Source organism: Sprattus sprattus (genome assembly GCF_963457725.1).
Source record: "Sprattus sprattus genome assembly, chromosome: 3".
Lineage (NCBI taxonomy): Eukaryota > Metazoa > Chordata > Actinopteri > Clupeiformes > Clupeidae > Sprattus > Sprattus sprattus.
This window is the reverse complement of record NC_137922.1, coordinates 49,264,414-49,285,196: the sequence shown is the minus strand read 5'-3', so window position 1 is coordinate 49,285,196 and position 20,783 is coordinate 49,264,414. Positions and strand designations below refer to the sequence as shown.

The window sequence follows — 20,783 nt, the reverse complement described above, 5'->3', positions numbered from 1 at the left end:
TGGTTCCTTAAGAAATTAAAAATCACTCAATGATATATCAAAGACACTATAGACCAACATCCTTTTTGTTACATGTACCCTCCAATAATAACTTATTTGATTGACAGATATAAGAACATCAAGTTATTTGTAGTCCTCATAATGGATCCAAGTAATAAAGTCATACGCGTGCCACGACTTAAAGAGCAAACCCTTGTGAGAAAATATAATATATTTCTGCCCGAGGACCTCTGATCTCATCTCAGCATGTCTGTCCATCTCCTGTCTGTTTCCAGTGTTTTACCCTGGGTCTCCACGGTTACCCTGAGGGCAGGTAAGGCAGGGCATTGTGGTAGTTGTAGTCCGGGCAGACCTTCTGGACGAGCCGGTAGTCGGTGCTGTAGAAGGAGATGTAGATGCAGATGGCCCGTAGTGGCCTTGAGCAGATCCAGGAGATGTGACTCTGGGTCTGCTGCTGCAGGCATGTCTTGGACGGGTCGTAGTTGCACGGCAAGGTCCGCTTGCTCCGCTCGGCCTTCTCGTAGTCCACGCGGCACGTGAACGTCTTGGAGTCCTTGGGATAGACCACGCTCTGGCGCTCCAGGTCGAACTCCAGGGCCTTGGTGGGCGGCACCAGACTCACGGAGACGTTGCCCTCACCCGTGGAGTTGTGGCGGAAGTAGACGCTGAAGGTGCCGTTGAGGTGGTCCACCAGCTTGCCCGTCACCAGCAGGTTGAGCCGCACCGTCTTGATGTTGGAGTAGAAGTCGCCCCAGCCGAACATGTTCTGGAACTTTCCGCTCTTCATGAAAGGGTGCCGTTTGGCACGTGCCGAGGGACCATGGTTTGTACTCCAGTGCTTTGGTGACTGTGGATCCTGCCTGGCCGAGCTTTTGGAGGGGTCAAGGGATAAGCTGTGAGAAGACTTTCCGTGGAACCTCCAGGGCTTAAGGGGAGAGGCTCCCTCCACATGCCCATTACCAGGTGACCTCGGCTGGCCATGAGACTCCTCACTGTTAGCATCCCCACCTCCAAGACCCATCTGTGGAAGGAACACAAGGAGGTTTGAGGATCAGCAATATGAGAGGAACAGTGTAAACACAGTATCAGTGGAGCATAATGGCAAAGCGCTGAGTGAGAGAGAGAGAGAGAGAGAGAGAGAGAGAGAGAGAGAGAGAGAGAGAGAGAGAAAGAGAGGGAGGAGGTGAGACTGCTGAAAGTATAGACACCACCAGGGTAAAGATAGAAATTGTGAGAAAAAAAGATTTGATACATCTCTATACAGCATAGTTTAAGGGTTTGTCCCCTGTGGCCTGTTTCAGCCATACAAAACTCATGGTATGTATGGTCCTGTGAACAGACAGTAAGCCAGTTTTTTTTTTTTTACCATTTCTGTAAATAAACTCCTTGCGCCAGTCACTGACGAGAGTCAGAGCTATTTCAACTCATACTGATAACATTTGCATTACTTTTCAAACAGAGAACCCATGGAAGGACAACTAAACGCTTGTGGGATTAGTGACTTTTTTCACCGTCAGTTAACTAGTGCTTCTGCTTAGCATTGAGCTTCTGTTACGCTCCTAACGCTTAAGAGTCCGGCGCAGGGCAGAAACCAATTACTCCCGTTAGCAGGTTATAATGACTGATGGTTTTAATTTAATTCATGGCGGCTCAAACGGAACCGGGACTCAGTCTGACGGTCTTTAATAGGGTCTGGTGATTCCTGGCGGTCGTTTCTCTCACGGGGGAAAGTCTGTCTTTGTTGCCCAGTCAAGGCGGACTCTCCTTTCCTGACAGCTTGCTGTCACCAGTGGAGGTCTAGGAGATTTATGACTCTCTGAGTCCCCAAACCCAATCACAAAAAAATATCAGTATGTAACGTGGCTAAGACCAGCTACAGTCGTTATTTCTCACTTTTTTTCTATTCAACGCTCTCTTATTTCCTCTGTCTGTGGGTCTAGGCAAAACGGCAAACTGTCAAATTTTAGAACTCCATTTCATGACTGCAAAATCAAAGCCTGTTGAAGGCTTTGACTGTCTACAATTCCCTACAGTGACGTGCGTTGTTAAAGGACATGTCACTCCTCACGGTTTACTAACACTGTCCCGTAGGACCGGCCATAGGTCATTCCTCAGCAGACACCCGGACATCAACTTTGTGATCTCTGGTTTCTCATACTATATGCATGTACAATGTAATTTGAGGAAATGGAACGTCGTAGGCCTAAATATGAAGATTTTCAGACGGTTGCGATTCTGTAGGTGACATGCTGTGACTTCACTGCAGCCAATTAACAGAATCCCATCACTTCACGGTTCTTTTTACACAGTCGCATGTGCAACACAATGACAAAGTCTCAAGATCAAGTGTATTTGTGGTCTGGGATATCCCTCTACAGACAGAGTTACAAAGTCGTTGCACTAGATACATATGAATAGATCTATACATTTAACAATAGCATCGTATCTGCTTTCTTACCAGACATGCTGTCCCGTGGAGAAGCAGCAGCGCAAGTCCGTCAAGGCAGCGCATCTCTGTCGTTCCAATGCGAACCTTTCTCCCATGAAACGAACGTTTCAATTTCACGTTTCAAAATATTCTCAAAAACCCGGTTTAATCTCACGGGACTCTGGCATACTCAGTCCAGTCTAGAAAAAATAAATAATCATAAAACAAATCAAGACTTGTCCGTTAATAAGCACCAAACGTTTATCATTGTCTTTAACGGGACGATCACGCTGCAGGGGTCCGGGTGACTGCGCTTAGACATCCCACGTGGCTCACACCTGGGGGCGCTCAGCGAGACTCCTCTCCAAGCGCGTATTCGCTACTCCGCGTGTTCAAGACATGCGCTCCAGCCTCTCTAGGTCCGTCCGACCTCCCTCTCGCCCCCGCCTCCTCTCCACCGAATCCCCCTTATTCTCCTCCGGTCGGCTCCATCGATATCTTTTAATTCAGACGTGCACTGATCAACAGTTGGTAGTGCCTCAGTGATTCACCCTGCTGATGAATAGTTAATTTGAACAGATTGTTCACGTATTTGAATTATTTTTCGTTCTTACTCAGAATGTAGCACAATGCAATGCACTCATGGACAGCTTTTGGTAATAACTCTATATTATCTGAGACTGACACTACCGAGTTAACGCAAAGGAAATAATGCACAGGCAGTCCTTCTTTCTAATGTGAACAGCAATGCCCCCCCCCCCCCCCCCCCCGGCGGATTCTAGATGGCTTGTTACAGAGAACAGAACAGAACAAGTCATTAATGTATCCACTTAACCCAACAAATAATCAACGTGAAGTGAAGTCAACCTTTATTGTTACAGCTGCTGGTTGTATGATCATAGGAACAGACAGAATATCTTGCACAGAAGAGAAGTGTTATTTATTCATACAAAAAGAAGCGGTTCCCTTGTTCAGTACCTTACTAACCTAATACAAGTCAGGACAGACACCAACTAAACAAAAGGGCCTGGTGTAAACAGAACAATGACAAATGAAAACTATAATAGTGATGCCAATATTTCTTGTCTGTAAATATGGTGAATTTCATTACGTATTTAATTATTTGTTACATACATCATGTCTTACACTGACAAAATATTCTGTAATTATTCAGAAATTGATTAGTCCCTCCAGGATTTCACATTTATTCTAAAAATGAGCAAGAAATCAAGTTATATGCTACTAGAAAACAAATGAATGTTGGGACACCCTGCAAAGAGACACCTGTTAGTGTGTTGGCATAAACTTGGCAAGCTTCTATTAGTGCCAACTGGGCTGTTGGTGGTCTTTGCAAGGTTTTTGGAGTCCTTTTAGGTAGTGAGCTTGCTAGTTTTGGAACAGAACTACTTGTTGCTGCTTTAAAATTCAGAACAGTAATACAGTTTAACGAAAACTGAACAGAAAACATGATTACTCCACATTTGTTGACCACTCCTGCCCTTACTTCGATATTCAACTCACTCAAAATGACCCACTGCATGAATTTAGGAACGAGTTTTTACTCTGAAAAGCCAAGTAAGAAGAACGGCTAAATAAACAGGTGGATGCAACTCACAGAATCGTGAAAAAAGGGAGGGACTGATTGATACAGTGTATCCACTCGATTGCACAACAATACTCTTAAGAGTTACAAAGAAATCATTTCCAAAATGAAAAGTTCCATGCAAATGATTTTTTTCCACCATATTACACCTAGAATACTAATAATAAAATGTTAAATAGGAGAAACACATCACACCTTATGTTATTGGTGTGTTATGCGATAGCCATGTGATAGTTTGTTGACAAACATATCCAATAAACTTTTAACATAATTTTCCACGAAGTCCAGCCCTCCACTATCAGGTAATTATTCAGAAACTAACCCCCAAGTAGATAACTGCCACTAATCTCAACTAACTATATGCTAACTGTATCTTACTGTAAACATTGTGTAAACATTGTAAACATTTCCTTTGTTGAAAATAAAAGAACAACATGCTAAGTGGTCTCTAGGGCCTATGTGATATCCGATAGACAGATAACTATAAACTGTACTTTCCAGAAATGTGAATAAGTCCATTCTTAGTAGTGTATATTTTTTACATCCGATTTATCACCCTAGGGTGAGATGGCAGGCAGCTACACATTCTGTAGTGTCGGCTGCTTCTTGCATAAGGGGTCATGGTGGATCCAACTCCAGTCGTCCTTCTGTAACCAAACGAGTAAAATTAAGATGGGTTATAACAAGAGACCAGGGTGCACTCTAGGTCATGCACCAAATTACTGCAGAATCAGTGACGTTTATTCCTCTGTCTCTCGCCCAATCTCCTGCTGTCCTCTTGCTCCTACTCCCCCACCACCATTGCTGACCCTGATCATTAGGGACCTCCTCCCCATCAGGCTGTATTTAAACTTTCCAGGGTCAGGATACATGCACATTATCCCTGGGGTGTCTAGCACCGCTATGCTGTGGGCCTGGGGTGTGTGTGTGTGTGTGTGTGTGTGTGTGTGTGTGTGTGTGTGTGTGTGTGTGTGTGTGTGTGTGTGTGTGTGTGTGTGTCTGTGGGCCTGGGGTGTGTGTGTGTCTGTGTGTGTGTGTGTGTGTGGGCCTGGGGAGTGTGTGTGTGTGTGTGTGTGTGGGCCTGGGGTGTCTTCTCACCACTATGCTGTGGGCCTGGGGTGTGTGTGTGTGTGTGTGTGTGTGTGTGTGTGGGCCTGGGGTGTGTGTGCGTGCAGTGGTGGTCCGTCAGGGCCTTCAAGGCCTTCTCTGCTGGCCTAAACATCATCAGAAAATAAATGTAATAAATACATTTAATTTTAATATTTTCTTTTCATAAATATGTATTCAATTATTCCCCATAGTCCCTTATCTTCATTTCATAGCTTCCAGAATTGTTAATTTATGTTAGAGCTTTCATCCAATCATATTTCAGCTATCATGTGTTGCCACGCTCCGAGAAACCTTCCCCGAGAACAGAATTCTTCCCTGAGGCCTTCAGAATTCACATTGAAGGCCCGTGTACATCTGATTGGTTTTCACAACTGGCTGTTTCAGTTCATTTAAGTTGAATGAACTGAAACAGACAGTTGTGACAACCAATCAGATTTCGAGTTGGCGACACTGGGCCTTCTAGAAGGCCCGGAAGATTTCTTTCCTCGCGTTGAACGTGACACGTAAACGTCCTTTGATTGGATACTGAGGCAGACCGGTGCAGTGCTTCAGTGCTCAGTTTAGCTGGCTAATGCGAAAACGACGTACATCGGTTTCAATGCTTATTATGCTAGTTGTTTCAATTGGTAAGACTAAATATAATTACATTAACCAACTCAAATAAACTAGTTTACACCAACATGATAATTCCAGTTTTTGATACAATTACAACGCCATTTTCAAGACGGAACTTTCAGGAAAAACTGGATATCGTGAGGATGGGAAGTTTAATGAAACTGCTTTGCAGGTGGGACAATGCGATGTTTAGTGGACAAACTTGTTTAAGCTCTCATAGGCTACTTTCGGTGGACTTAATAAAACTTTGTAGACTAATCCCTGAAAATCGCCTTTTATTTTTAAGTTGTGACAGTAATATCCAAGCGATCATATAACTGAGAGTTTACTACTCTTAATGTATTGTTAATACGGGTGTATTGATTTGAAATGCTCCGGAAATATTAATAAAGTCTGTTGTACTCGACTATGTTAAGGTGATGCAATGCTCACTTATACTGCCTTTCTGTATAAATATAATGGTTTGAGAGCCATGGCGTCATAATGATAGTATTAGGAGGTGGATTCACTCAGTTTAACATCGTGTAGGACATCGCTGAAGGCCCAGTCGTAAAATGCACGGACCGCCACTGTGTGCGTGTGTGTGTGTGTGTGTGTGTGTGTGTGTGTGTGTGTGTGTGTGTGTGAGCCTGGGGTGTCTTCTCACCACTATGCTGTGGGCCTGGGGTGTGTGTGTGTGTGTGTGTGTGTGTGGGCCTGGGGTGTGTGTGTGTGTGTGGGCCTGGGGTGGCTACTTACCACTATGCTGTGGGCCTGGGGTGTGTGTGTGTGTGTGTGTGTGGGCCTGGGGTGTGTGTGTGTGTGTGTGTGTGTGTGTGTGTGTGTGTGTGTGTGGGCCTGGGGTGTCTACTCACCACTATGCTGTGGGCCTGGTCGTCCTCTGCCTCCTGCAGCAGGCTGCTGAACCGGGCCAGCCTACTCTGGTTCTCCTGCAGCAGCCTGGCTGTGGAGTCACTGACACGGGGGAGAGAGGAATTATTAACACACACACACACAGACACAGACACAGACACAGACACAGACACAGACACAGACACAGACACAGACACAGACACAGACACAGACACAGACACAGACACACACACACACACACACACACACACACACACACACAGACACACACACACACACACACACACACAGACATGGGGCACATAACCAAAACTAGTTATGGATAAACTTAAATGCTTAGGCAAACAACCACATATTCAGCAACTATACATATTTTTTTTTCTTTTACATTTTACATAGGATAGTGTTAAATAAGAAGAACAATGTAGGATATCTTATTTGAATGGTCCATTATGTGATATCTATTGACTGTTGACAAACAAATATGCAACAGATTTCTAACATAATTGTCAACTAAGCACTCCAGCCATAACCAGACCTTATCTCAAATCTAAAATTATTTGTATCACCTATATATTATCAATTGCTGATGATACTACAAATATTTGTAATATTTAGAGTGTTTACAATGACATAGCATATACTTCTCTGGCGCCCTCACCTGGCAGTGTTGGGTGTTGCGTGTTGCAGTAAATGACAGCAGGCTCTTACCTGGTACCGGGGCTGGGGAGGGTCACCGGGAGGTGGGGGGTAGCGGAGGGCTGGGAGGAAGGGGCGGGGCTCCAGTGGGGCATCGACCGGCTCGCAGACTCTGGGCTTGCCGCCGGAGAGTTCCGGATAGAACTCTGTGAGAGAGAGAGAGAGAGAGAGAGAGAGAGAGAGAGAGAGAGAGAGAGAGAGAGAGAGCAGAGATCAAATGACAGGTTCCCATGTTAACTGACAATATTTCAGAACTTTTCACGGTTAGAGTGTTAACAGAGAGAAAAACAGATACAGATAGATTAGTATGATACTACAGTAGAAATTGAAAAAAAAAAAAAAAAAAAAGTTCGAAAGAGAGTTCCATAAGGAAGAAACTCTGGGTCCGATGACACGGGCAGGTGTGTGATTGCTGCACGGTCAGACGGACACAGGCAGGTGTGTGAACTCTTGGTCAGACGGACACGGGCAGGTGAGTGACGGAAGGTGTGTGACTGCTGCTCGTGAGCTTGAGCAGGAGCCTCTGATCGAGTCCTGGTTTAAACCTATAATGCGTTTCATGCAACATCATTTGGTCAATTCAATTAAATGCAATTCTATTCATTTATATGGTGCCATTAGCAGACATTGTTTCAAGCACTTTACAAAACCCAAGGCCTGTTTAGTGTGTGTGTGTGTGTGTGTGAGCACTTTACAAAACCCAAGGCCTGTTTAGTGTGTGTGTGTGTGTGAGCACTTTACAAAACCCAAGGCCTATTTAGTGAGTGTGTGTGTGTGTGTGTGTGTGTGTGTGTGTGTGTGTGTGTGTGTGTGTGTGTGTGTGTGTGTGTGTGTGTGTGTGTGTGTGTGTGTATGAATGTGCAGGTGTGTTTCCTCAAAGGTAAAAAGATGGTATTTGTTTGTCAGACAGGCGGACACGGTGAGACGCGTGACTCACACAGGCGAGCTTGAGCAGGAACCAGACCTCCTTCTGTCTCCGGGACTGCATGGACATGACTGCCCGGTCCGAATCCCGGATCTTGTCCAGCGCTCGCTCGATCCGAGGGTACAGCTCGATGATCTTCTGCCTACTGATCAGGATCTTCCTGTTCAGGAAGCATACACACACACACACACACACACACACACACACACACACACACACACATTCAATCAGAGATAAGAATGAGGATTTGTGATGTGCGTGCGTGCGTGTGTTTGTATGTGTGTATGTTTGTGTGTGTGTGTATGTTTGTGTGTGTGTGTGTGTGTGTGTGTGTGTGTTTGTGCATGCGTGCGTGCATGACTTTTCCTTACTCCAGATGTGAGTAGAGATCTTTGAGGAAGTTGGATTCATCCTGGGAACTCTCTTCAATGATTCTGACCATCTCTGAGCTGTCTTTGGTGACCCCAGACTCATTTTCTATGACAGGAAAGACATGTTACCGGAAGGACATGCAGCAGGTAGGACATGTAACAGCCAAACATTCTCATACCACAACATGCAAACTTTAACAGATACACATATACATATACATATACATATACATATACATACAGTATACATATACACATATATACATGCTGAAATGCGCCTTTGAATTAATTCATTGTTTTTGAACATATTTCTTTCACCAAATGTTACATTTGAGTATGTTTTTTTTATGTAGACTTTTAGATTTTAGAACTTAGTTCTAAGGTTTAATTGTTTAATTGCAAACTCACTTCTACATTGCTTCTTGAGCTGCCTGAACAAGGATTTTGAATCTTCTTCCCTGCAGGATTAAAAACCAATTCGGTCATATTTTAAGGGTGGAAGTATGCATGTGTAGGTCTGAAGACCCTCCTTCAACTGCATCTCCAGCTGGAACTTTGAACGTATAAGCAACTTAGATATCACTCATAAACTTGTAAACAAAAACAATGTTAGTGAGACTGATTACATACACAAGCTGTAATGGCCATACAGGTACAGCTGAATCTGCAATAGATTTGGCCCTGGTCTGAAATGACCAGGACCACTTACATCACCAGCAGCTTAAGTGAGCCCATGTTACTGAACATCATCCTTCCTGGAAGAGGCGCAAGCAACATCGCCATGGCAACAGTTTCACATGGCATCATGTCTTGTCATGACTGAGAATTCTAAGCACCTTCATCAAACACTAACTGATAGGCTATGATCTGACATGGAGGTGGCAGGTCCTGCTTTTGACACTGGCTCATAGGGACACACACTGGTCTACCCTGAAAGAAGAGACACATACCTGGGAGCCTATTGGCACGACTTTACTCACAATTTGTTGAGACCGCCTGTCTGATTTCGGGCAAAAGGACTTCTCTGCAGCTCCACAATCTCTGAGTGCAGAGCTACAGTCTCCTCGTCCAGATGACCCACTTCTGCCACCTAGAGGCAGTGAAGGTCAACAGTCACCTTATAGACCAAATCGTATACAACAGTTTGTAGACACAGGCATTTAAGACTGGAGTGCCCCAGATTAAACAGTTAAAAAGGTTAAAAACATTTCTCTTTTCATGTGCCTATTTTTTAGCTCTAGAACTTGCTCTCTGTTCTTACTGCACTTTATGTGTTACTATATTACTTATCGTTCAAATATATGACTCTTTTTTTAATTACTTCTTCATGTACTTTGTACTTTCTTTTAAATTATATCTTTTATTTTCAATTATATTTTAATTACTACTCACTACTATGTACTTTTATGTAGTATTTCTATGTTTTAAAGTTTTTGACTCTTGCACACTTTGCCTTTATTTACTTATTTATTTATGTAAAGAATATGAATATGTGTGTCAATCTCTGTGTGTGTGTACAAGTGTGTGCGTGTGTGTGTGTGTGTGTGTGTGTCTTCAAGTGTGTGTGTGTGTGTGTGTACTGTACGAGTGTGTGTGTGTGTGTGTGTGTGTACGAGTGTGTATGTATGAAATGTGCTTTTAAAAGAAACTTGCCCTTCCAAATACGTAACTCATATAATACTTAAGAATAATTAATAATGAGTCATAGATGTTGGTCAGATGACATTGGTGAGTCATAAATGGAAGGGCAAGTCATGCATTTGTAATGATGGATGTGACATGTAATTAAAAGTATGAATTCAGAAACAGTTGAGTGAAATGGTAAACACACTTCACCTCTTCCAAAGCCGCCGCTTCCACCTCACTCTTTTGCCAGGCTTTAAGCATCTTCTCAGAAGCTTTAGGTAGACAGACAGTCGAACTTAGATCATTATCCTTAAAACACTCTAAAATTCAAATCAAATCAAACTTTATTTATATGGCGCCTTTCATACCTGGAGGTAACACAATGTACTTAATTCTACGACTAGGACCAGTCTATATGGCTACTATGTATACATTAAAAACAGTTAAAGCAGCAATGAGTAGTTCTGTTCCAAAACTATCAAGGGAACTATTGTTGAATAGTGTTACTTTACAGCAAATGATGCAATGGAAAAAGCTACACTGATACATCGAGACATGGCATAACAAAGCAAAGGACAGAAACAGGTTCACAAAGTATATTTACTATAGATTGTTGCTTGGGGCACAAACACCCCTAGATCTAAACCAGGAGTCAGAAGAGATAGGAAGTGTTAAGGCCCAATCTCAATACTTCCCCTTACCCCTTATCTTCCCCCTTACCCTTGAAGTTGCGCGTTCATGTGAGAGCTAGTGGTGTCTCAATACCCAATTTGATCAAGATTAAGGGGTAAGATTGAGGGCTGTATGGCCCTTGTTTTTAAGATTATCGGAGAGCTTACTTGCTCCTCCAAGGGCTATCCCAGAGCACACAGCGAAACCAGCTCGGGAATTTTCAAAAAACATGGCTGCTTGAAGCGAGGAATATTTTACATGAATAAAGCTATCTACACAACTTTTTATATTTTTATAATGACTCGGTTTGATCTGAAATGTTCTACACGAACGATGCATAGTATTGTAGGTCTTAACTGAAGCTTTCAAACGGTAGTTTTAGGTTGAAATTAGCGCGTATGCCACCACTTCATTGGGTTATATGGTAGCTTTCTAGCTAGATGCTACATACACTACATGTAAGTATTTTTGGCTTATAATTAATTTAAAAATGACGACAGTCTTGTTTCGTGCTCTACACAGTTGTATACATATATATTTGCAACCATGTTCTTCATTGAAACTTTTTTTAAATCGCTAGTTTCATACCTCATACAGTCACGCATGACGTACCCGAAACCAAGTGGCGTCTCATTTCAGAGGGTTAAGACAAAGACAAGACAAAGCAAAAGGGGCAAGGGGAAGAATAGAGATTCGGCCTAACTCACATATTCCGCAGTGCATCTGGTCACTGTACTTCTCAAGGTCGTACTGGATGCAGCTCTTAAAGAAGTCAAGTTTGGACTTCAGCTTATCCGACTCTGCAGACATGGCCTCCTTGCGACACGTCAGGCTGGTGTTGTAGTGAAGCAGACTTAACCTGTCAATGGAGACACTGTCAGTTGGCACAGCCTAGACCACCTGACAGTACTATTTTAAACTGCCCCTACTACAGTATACTACTATTGTGTACTACTCTATTGTAGCCATCTTCTTCTCAAGTTCATCTACAACAGCACCTTCTTCAAACCCTGAATAGTACATGTATATGGGCCATTCTACCGAATTGGTGCAAAGTCAGGTCGGAAATATTTTTTTTTTTTTTTATGTTTTATTCCCAAAACTTTGTCCGTATGTATATTGTACCATATCTAAAGTACACTTATCTAGTAAAAGAACAGTCAATTTTTATATTGTATTTTCAGAATGTGTTGGAATGTTTTTCCTCTTCCAAAAATTGTCACTACCGAAACATCACATTAACTATAGTAAAAAAGTATTATTATTGACCTGTTCAGATTGTGTTTCCTTCCCTTCTCTGAAGAGTATTTTTACAAATATTTCTTGAAGGTTTTCACAATGAAATCCATAAAAATGAATTTTTTACCAAATTTTCAAGTTCAATTTATACAATTCATCAAAATCTAAGTGCAATATTTCTTTGTAAAATGCAAAATACTGATCATATTGATTCCAGAGTTGTTGATTGATGAAATTGAACATACATTAATCCAATCAGTATCATAACATTTTAGTTGATTACTCAATATACTTAATTTTTTACAAAACATCCTGTGTTTCGGTAGTGCTGCACTGTTTCGGTAGTGACATCCAGTGTTTCGGTAGTGACTGCACTGTTGGATAGATGTTCATTTCTCTCCCAAAATCTTCCAAAAGGTGCTCTGGGCCGCCCTTTAATCCACACAACACATTTATTAAAATAATTATCGGATTGAACTACTTACCATTTCATTTTGTCACTACTGAAATCATCAGGTCACTACCATATGTTTCGGTAGTGACTGTTTCGGTAGTGACAATTCTAGCTAATTTTAAGCATAAATAAAGAATTCTAGCAAGCACACAGCTTTCAAACACATCTTTGAAGAGGTGAACACACATACAAACATAAGATTTTCCATGAAACCCCAAAAGGTTTACTTAATTGAAGAAAACATGCGTTTCGGTAGTGACAATTCTTAAGGTTACACGTCGATTTTCAGACTTTGGAACACATTTATATAAAAACTATGGGATTTAGCTACTTACCATTCAACCATGAGGGACAGAGATGCAGTGTCACTGCATGGTCAAAAATGTAGAGTCGTGGCTAAAACACAGGCTCAGCCAATGGACTAAAACTCTTGTGTTTCGGTAGTGACATGAAAACTAGGGACATGATTTTTTGAGTATAGAAAATTGATTTAAAAATTAAACCCACAATAAATCTAAATATTCCAAGTTCTGTTTCAACCCAATCATAAAGATCTTTGAAATTAAATCATTGAAAAAAATCTAAAAAAATTGAAAAGTGTTATTTAAAGGCATTGAAATTTAGATGTCAGGGTTGGGGACAGCTACTTCCCAATAGAGAGTACCCTATAAATGATGATTTTGTATATATTTAGCTTATCACTATCTCATGTAATGCATTGGGTTTATATAGACCATAACATTTTCTAATTAAATATCTATGCCTAAATACCTAATTGTTTTGTAAATAGTTTTTATTGTTGAGGGACTGCATATTACACGAATTCGGTAGAATGGCCCATATATGATGACATATTTAGGGTCTTAAGACACGCACTGTCACTTGTATCTTTTTAGGAACTATCAATGTTCAACAGATACATGTTTTATTTACTGCACAACAACTGATTCTGTCACAGCAGTTCATTGTAGTTTAGGAATAAAAAGTAGACCCTCCTGCAAAATGAGCTACGCCAATTAGAGGTGCAATATTGTCAAATTCTCCCTGCAGCGCACTCCCCAACTCTCTCTCTCTCTCTCCAAGTGTTAATGATCTGCCAAATCTGTAGATCTTAAAGGTGCTAAAGATGGCATTTCACTTTTGTTATTAGAGACATGAGCTAAGTGAGGCCTTATTTTGTCTCAGTAACTCATACCCCTGAATGTGTACTCTGCCAGTCTCACTGAGACCTGAACAATTAGCATGTGAACCCCTTCCCCCCCAGATAGCCCCCTTCCTGCTATCACCCATTCTTCAGGTTTGGTGTGCTCATTAGATTGTGTCACCTCCTAAGAGACTGACCTCAACATGCAGATGCTCTTGATAACATGGGTGTGTTTGGATCATCAAGAGTCCAGTCAGGTATGGAGAGTAGGGAATGAGGGGAAACATGTATAGCATGTGTGTGTGTGTGTGTGTGTGGACTGCACTACATCTCAGACATCATCAGACTAAACTACAGGAGCACGGGTTCGCCTGGACGGTTGCTGAAAGTCAGAGAGTCAGACATTCAGAGAGATGGAGGAGTCTGAGAGAATGGGGGAGACAGAGAGATGGAGGAGTCAGCAATGGAGGAGTCAGAGAGATGGAGGAGTCCGAGAGATGGAGGAGTTAGAGAGATGGAGGAGTTATAGAGATGGAGGAGTTATAGAGAGTCAGAGAGATGGATAAGTCAGAGAGATGGAGAAGTCAGAGAGAGTCAGAGAGATGGAGGAGTCAGAGAGATGGAGGAGTTAGAGAGATGGAGGAGTTAGAGAGATGGAGGAGTTATAGAGAGTCAGAGAGATGGAGAAGTCAGAGAGAGTCAGAGAGATGGAGGAGTCAGAGAAGGAGGGGTCTGAGCTCACATGGCCGCTCTCTGGCCCTGGAAGAGCCGGCAGTAGTCTTCCCTCAGGCTGCACACGTGGTTCACCGCCTCTCCCCACGCCTTCTTCAGAGACGCCACAGGCTTCTGGGCCTCTGGCTCCATCACTAACACAAAGAGAGAGAGAGGGAGAGAGAGAGAGAGAGAGAGAGGACAGGGTAAATCACTAACACGGGGAGAGAGAGAGAGAGGACAGGGTAAATCACTAACACGGGGAGGGAGAGAGAGAGACAGAGATAAAGAGAGAGAGAGAGAAAAGAAAGGGTCTGCCTGAAAACAGGAGGTCAACTTATTCCAGTAATGTGGATGGCTTTCAGTTATATTGGACTATATACTGTATCTCTCCTTATTCTTGTAGCTACCTCTCCTGAATAATGGCTCGATGACTGATATTGCAAAACCCATTGCGTTTATTACACTGAAACAGGTCACACTAAAGTGCAAAACAAAGTGTGTAAGACCATTACCTCACACACCGTAAGAGCTTGTCATCTCTCTCAGTAAAGGAGCAAACCTAGAAAAGCCAGATCCTTGAATTGTCCATAGGAAACTAACTATGGGTTACAGTTTGTCACAGCACTTTTCAGCAGGAAGCGTATTCACCTGTAAGTTTCCTCTTTTCCTCAGGGCACAGGTCACATTTAAAAAAAAAAAAAAAGTCTTAATACCTAAAATTCATTCAATAAAATTCCTTTGTACCACATTTTATAAAAGTATAAAATTGCACACTGAATAAACAGTCTAATCTACAAACTTTCCTCTAATGCTATCTCCTCTAACTAGTACTTAACTCGCATTTACAGTAGTTACATTCCTGCACTTTTTGTATTTCTTATGTAAAGTAGTATTTATTGTTACACTAGGTCTCTATTGCTCGTATCTTGATTGCGCTGTCCTTTGTGCGTCGCTTTGGATATTACTAAATGTAATATTGGGATTCAATATATTGGGATCAGATTGGAGACAAAGAGCTTATTTGTTGGCACAGATTGCTTCTACAGGAAGTCTGCAAAGCATTTTGACACTGGTCTGTGACAGTCTCTGGTTGGTGAAATATGTCATGGGTCTTAGGGTCTGTATCCATATAGCATGTTTCTCTGGCAGAAGTGCTGGCAGGGCACTGGGGACAGGTTCAGCTAAAAAAAGCTCCTCCACGCTGTTTTGTTTGTTTTTATGACAACAATATCTTGACAGCAATATCACCTCGGTAGTTAGCCTGCTAACCTGCAAACATTCGATAGTTAGCTGGTAGACACCTCAGTTGTATTTGTTTTGGTTACAACAGGATTTGAAAGTTGGTACACTATCTATTTCTGTCTATAACCTTTTAAAAAACGAGTTTGGTCTGCCATCTTTGCTTGTTTTTTTCTTCAAGATTTGACAGATAGCATCACCCTTTTGTGACGACAATAGCGCCTTTCTGAAAAGTTCAGAGATTTTCAAGAAGAAGCGCTCGGAGCTGTGGCACAAAAATGGCAGAGCACTCAGAAGAAAGACGCTGCATGGATTGTGCATTCGCTCTCTCCTCATTGGAAACGATTAAAGAAAGACACTGCATGGATTGCGCACTCGCTCTCTCCTCATTGGGAACAGTTGAAAAAAGTCGCTGGCCCTCCGAAAAAAACACTATATGGACACTCAGCCTAACACATGAAAGATTCACTACACTCACTTAAAAGACCACATGTTATCTTTCTTACTGTAAGGAAAGGGCAAGGGTGATAGTAAGGCCCTGTAAGTGTAAAGTGATTCTGAGCGGGTCCTGATACTCACTGATAGTGTTGAGTTTGTCTGAGCGCTGCCTCGTGCTGAAAGAGCCCGTGTATTTGGACACAGTTTTATCAAAGAGGAAAACCATGTTGTTGTCCCAGTCTTTCTGTTAGAAGAACGAGGGAAAACGAAAGAGATTGACATGGGAATTATCAGCCAATACACACATCTCTGTCATTTCCAGAGAACAAAATGCAATTGAATCACCATTTATATTTGACTTTACATTAAGAAGAATTACATTATAAAGAAGGGTCAATACCAAACAAATTCACTTATTATCAACAAATAATCAAAGTAACAAATACATAAAAAGAAAGAAAACTAATTTGTTGACAGCTTTGGACAAATGGGTATATCATCGCTAAGTGCTCTTCTGCTTGACTGAAGTTCTATATGAACCAAACCATGTTCTTCTTTGAATTCTATTATTGGTTATGGTACTATTTTAGTTTTATAAGTGACACTACTACTGTTAGCATCATTAGTGATACTTTTACTGTTAGCATCATTAGTGATACTATTACTGTTAGCATCATTAGTGAAATATCTGATGTTAGCATCATTATTGTTCTTAGTGTTGTACTCAACCTCAGCAATTCTCTCTCTCTCACCATGCCTTCCGTGACACACTGTCTGGCCGGCTTTCTGGGGTCCAGGGACACCCCGACCTTCAGCAGGATCTCCTGGTTGCTGGCCGCCACGCCAGTCTCCCTCTCCACCCGGGTTTGGAGGCTGTTCACACTCTCGTCCAGAGACAGCTGGAAGGAGTGCAAACGTGCCGTCCCCATGTTCAACACGTGTACCACCTTCATACAGAGAGAGGAGGCAAAGGTCATGGGAGAGGAAGATGATGTTGATGATGAAGAACATTTTTAACCTAACATAGGATGGATGGAGAAAGATGATAATGCATGTTTGTGGGACCCAATAGATTGAAGGGTACTTGGATATGATGTACTTGGGAGATAAATTGGAGGTTTTTAAACAATGTTCCTCTCATGTAAGAACATATACCGGGTTAGCACACTGACCCTAACAAACATTTTTGAAATGCACATACATAAGAAACAATAGCTCTTTCTCTTCCAACGTATATATTTACATACGTGCACACATACACTCTCTCTGACCCACACACACAAACCTTGAGGCTGAGCAGTTGGTCGAGCAGCTCAAAGCAGAGAGGTTTCTTGTTGGTGGGGTGAACCACACCCCCCCTCTTGACAGGGTCCCACTGCAGCATCAGCTGTAGAATCTTTTCTAGAGGTTCAACCACAGCTCTAAACACACACACACACACACACACACACACACACATGTTTGGACGTACAGATGGACACACACACACACACAAACACATGTATGGACGTTAAGAAGCACACACACACATGTATGGACACATAGACACAGATACAGAGAGTTAGTGTGTGTGTCTGTGTGTGTGTGTGAGTGTGTGAGTATGCACAAATGTCTGTCGGAGGACACATCAACAACACTTTGTTGATAAAAGGCATATACAGGCAGCCTGGGCTTTATGGATCCTCCCTATACCCTAATGGTTGACTTATAGGTCAAAGTTATGCTCTGTAGTATGAGTGAGTCTGTAGTATGAGTGAGTCTGTAGTTTTGTCTTTAGAATTGTCTGTAGTATGAGTGAGTCTGTAGTTTTGTCTTTAGAATTGTCTGTAGTATGAGTGAGTCTGTAGTTTTGTCTTTAGAATTGTCTGTAGTATGAGTGAGTCTGTAGTCTTGTCTGTCACCTGCAGAGATGGTGTGGTTGGGGCAGACAGGTGGAGAACACGACCTCTCCATCCTCATCCTCCTCAGCCATGATGTCCTCCGACCCTTTATCTTTTACTGTTTCCACCCTGGGAGGAAACACACACACGCACACACGCGCATGCGCACACGCACACGCACACGCACACGCACACGCACACGCACACGCACACGCACACACACACAAACACAAACATGCAGTCACATTAGATGGTAAAAGTGCTGTCTGAAATTCGAATCCAATACGTAAGGGATAATGTATTGTCTGGCGGTCAACCCATTACTTGCTGACTTCGAATTACAATGAGTCCGTATTGACAGTGGTCAATATCTTTTCGCAGCGGTAAATATCGAGAAATATCAGACCTGCGAACGTTGGGGCGGCCCATTCAATTCAACGGATCTTTTTGGAACATTCTGAAGCGCCGTTTAATAAACTCAAATATCAACAACCTTTCGCCAGCATCACGGACCTTCAGCGTCATATACGCGCCACACACTGTATGCGTGAGTCATAAATACAGGACAATTACATTAAGTCTCTTGAGGATTACTGGACAACACAGAACACGGAACATGAACAAACTACCAAAACATAGACCAGGACGGATTCAATAGCTGCCTGAAGAGTAGCAATTCAAACAGGTGTGGTCAGAGGCTTAACCAACCTGGCTGTTGCATAAATGATTTTATCACTTATAATACTAAAATAGTATCATTGCCAATAACAGAATTCAAAGAAGAACATGGTTTGGTTCATATAGCACTTATCAAGCAGAAGAGCACAAAGAACTTAGCGACTATTTACCCATTTGTCCAAAGCTGTCAACTAATAGTGGGTAGATTTAAAAACTTTTTTGTATTTATTTGTTACTTTGATTATTTGTTGCTTATGAGGTCAATTAGTTTGGTGTTGACCTGCTATATAAAAGTAATTCTACTTAATGGAAAGTCAAATATTAATTGTGATTGACAGTTTCTGCGTCATTCAATTGCATTTCGCCTATTAAGCAATGGTTGTTGCTGTGCTGGAAATGACTGAGTTGTGTGTATTGGTTGGGTAATTCCTGTGTCAATCTCTTTTGTTTTCCATCGTTTTCAAACAGAAAGACTGGGACAGCAACATGGATTATATACCCATTTGTCCAAAAATGTAATATAAACCCAAGCTCTTTTCTTTACGATGCTTTACGAAGAATGAGTAATCCAGAGGGCTCAGAGAAGACTGACAGTGTTTGTTTGTGAGATGGTGTGGTTATGGGTAGAGTTAACCTGTAAGTGGGGTTTGTGATTTGTAGGATTTCAAAGTGGTACATTTCATTTAAGGGGGGAGGAGTTGTTATGTATCATAGTATTGTGTTCCTCGCGGGCTACCGTAGTAAAAGACCGCATTGCATCAGGGGAAATGTATGTATACCGTGTTGTATGCAAGCGAGTAAAGTAAAAACACAATGAATGAACTCTGACTCTGTATGGTCTTATTCTGGATTAATACATCATTACCAAGATACAACATTAACCTACCACTGAACTGGTTGGAGGTTGTGCAGAAAGGGTCTGAAGCCACAGCAGCATTCAAAGATCATGGTTCCAAAACTCCAGTAGTCAACAGTGCCTGTGTAGGGCTCGGTATAAAACAGCTCAGGAGCCTGAGGTCAGAAGAAGGAACAGAAACTGGATAGTCATGTACTGAACATTCCAACTGCACAAGACAACACCAACAGAACACGTTACAGTCTGGTTCAGTTTGAGGAAACTAAAGGAGCAGTGGCAGTTAAACATTTATTGAGAACTTCAACCTTCATTGTAAGACTTTCAAATGTGGTATCCTTCTTATGCATTCTTGTGTTATTTGTTCAAAAACGCAGATGGGACAAAATGAGAAAGAATCTTCTAGCAAGGTGTGGAGACAGAGGGAGTGTTCACCAAGTACTGTAGAGTCCCCACAAAAGACGTGCACAGACTACCCTGGTCCAGATCTTTGGCATAGCCCAAGTCAATGATCTTGTGAACCAACTAGAAGAGAAAACACACACACACACAGACACACACAGACACGGACACACACACACACACACACACACACACACACACACACACAGAGACACACATACACAGAGAAACACAAAAAAGAGAGAGAAAGTGATATATAGATTGATAAGTTGACAAATGACACGTCTTACTTCAGAACTGCCAGCACAGTGATGATAGAGCCCGTGATGGTGGACCTACCCTTCCATCGACGTCCTGCAACACAATGTTCTCTGGTTTGAGGTCTCGATGAATGATCTTGTTGTCGTGAAGGTACTGAATACCAGAGCCTGGCACACAATGTAGATAACAAAAGCGATCATGAGACAAGGAATGACAAACAACTCAATAGAACCCCGATTTGCGACTTCACTACTTTGTGCGTTAGAAAGTGGATGTTCTCCCTTTACTATATTATTCTCTGGTGTTAGTTGTGATGGCGTAATAGTGTCACAACTAGTCAGAGGTTTAAAAAATAAAGTAAAAAGATATTCATTTAATAGGAATAAAAAACTTGTGTAAGAATGTTCTCCAGATTCAAAACTGTCTAAATCTTTATTCATCTGTGTATCGCCTTTACTTGGTATGATGTTAAGGCATGTTTTGCATTTAAGTGTTGCATCACAACTAAGCAGAGGTAGAAGTAGAACTCATTCAGAATATAATACTGACCAAACAGAATATAATACTGACCAAATAGAAT

General features: G+C 42.0%; 3 protein-coding genes across 3 annotated transcripts in view; all 3 read right to left on the bottom strand.

Moving 5' to 3' along the window:
- Positions 1-298: 298 nt before the first annotated feature.
- Positions 299-2,512, bottom strand: LOC308362824 (neurexophilin-1-like; the record flags this gene model as incomplete). The annotated part of the gene is made up of 2 exons (XM_080835552.1): positions 299-1,021; positions 2,459-2,512. 2 exons carry the CDS (start codon positions 2,510-2,512, stop codon positions 299-301), a joined length of 777 nt encoding a protein of 258 aa, XP_080691678.1.
- A 2,097-nt stretch (positions 2,513-4,609) lies between these two features.
- LOC308362180 (inhibitor of nuclear factor kappa-B kinase subunit alpha-like) lies at positions 4,610-18,101 on the bottom strand (the record flags this gene model as incomplete). The annotated part of the gene is made up of 14 exons (XM_080834722.1): positions 4,610-4,678; positions 6,611-6,710; positions 7,320-7,453; positions 8,245-8,392; positions 8,604-8,709; positions 9,012-9,061; positions 9,584-9,693; positions 10,440-10,501; positions 11,609-11,760; positions 14,481-14,604; positions 16,271-16,373; positions 16,882-17,076; positions 17,415-17,550; positions 18,031-18,101. The coding sequence occupies 14 exons, from the start codon at positions 18,099-18,101 to the stop codon at positions 4,610-4,612; spliced, it is 1,560 nt and encodes a 519-aa protein (XP_080690848.1).
- Positions 18,102-19,569: 1,468 nt separating this feature from the next.
- The window catches only part of LOC308362823 (inhibitor of nuclear factor kappa-B kinase subunit alpha-like), a gene marked incomplete at its 3' end in the record, with an annotated part of 5,047 nt that continues 3,833 nt past the window's right edge, over positions 19,570-20,783 (bottom strand). The window contains exons 5-7 of the mRNA XM_080835551.1: positions 20,282-20,370; positions 19,976-20,065; positions 19,570-19,698 (exon numbers count right to left, since the gene is read on the bottom strand). Coding sequence (XP_080691677.1) covers positions 19,570-19,698; positions 19,976-20,065; positions 20,282-20,370 — 308 coding nt within the window. The remainder of the gene's footprint in view (positions 19,699-19,975; positions 20,066-20,281; positions 20,371-20,783) is intronic.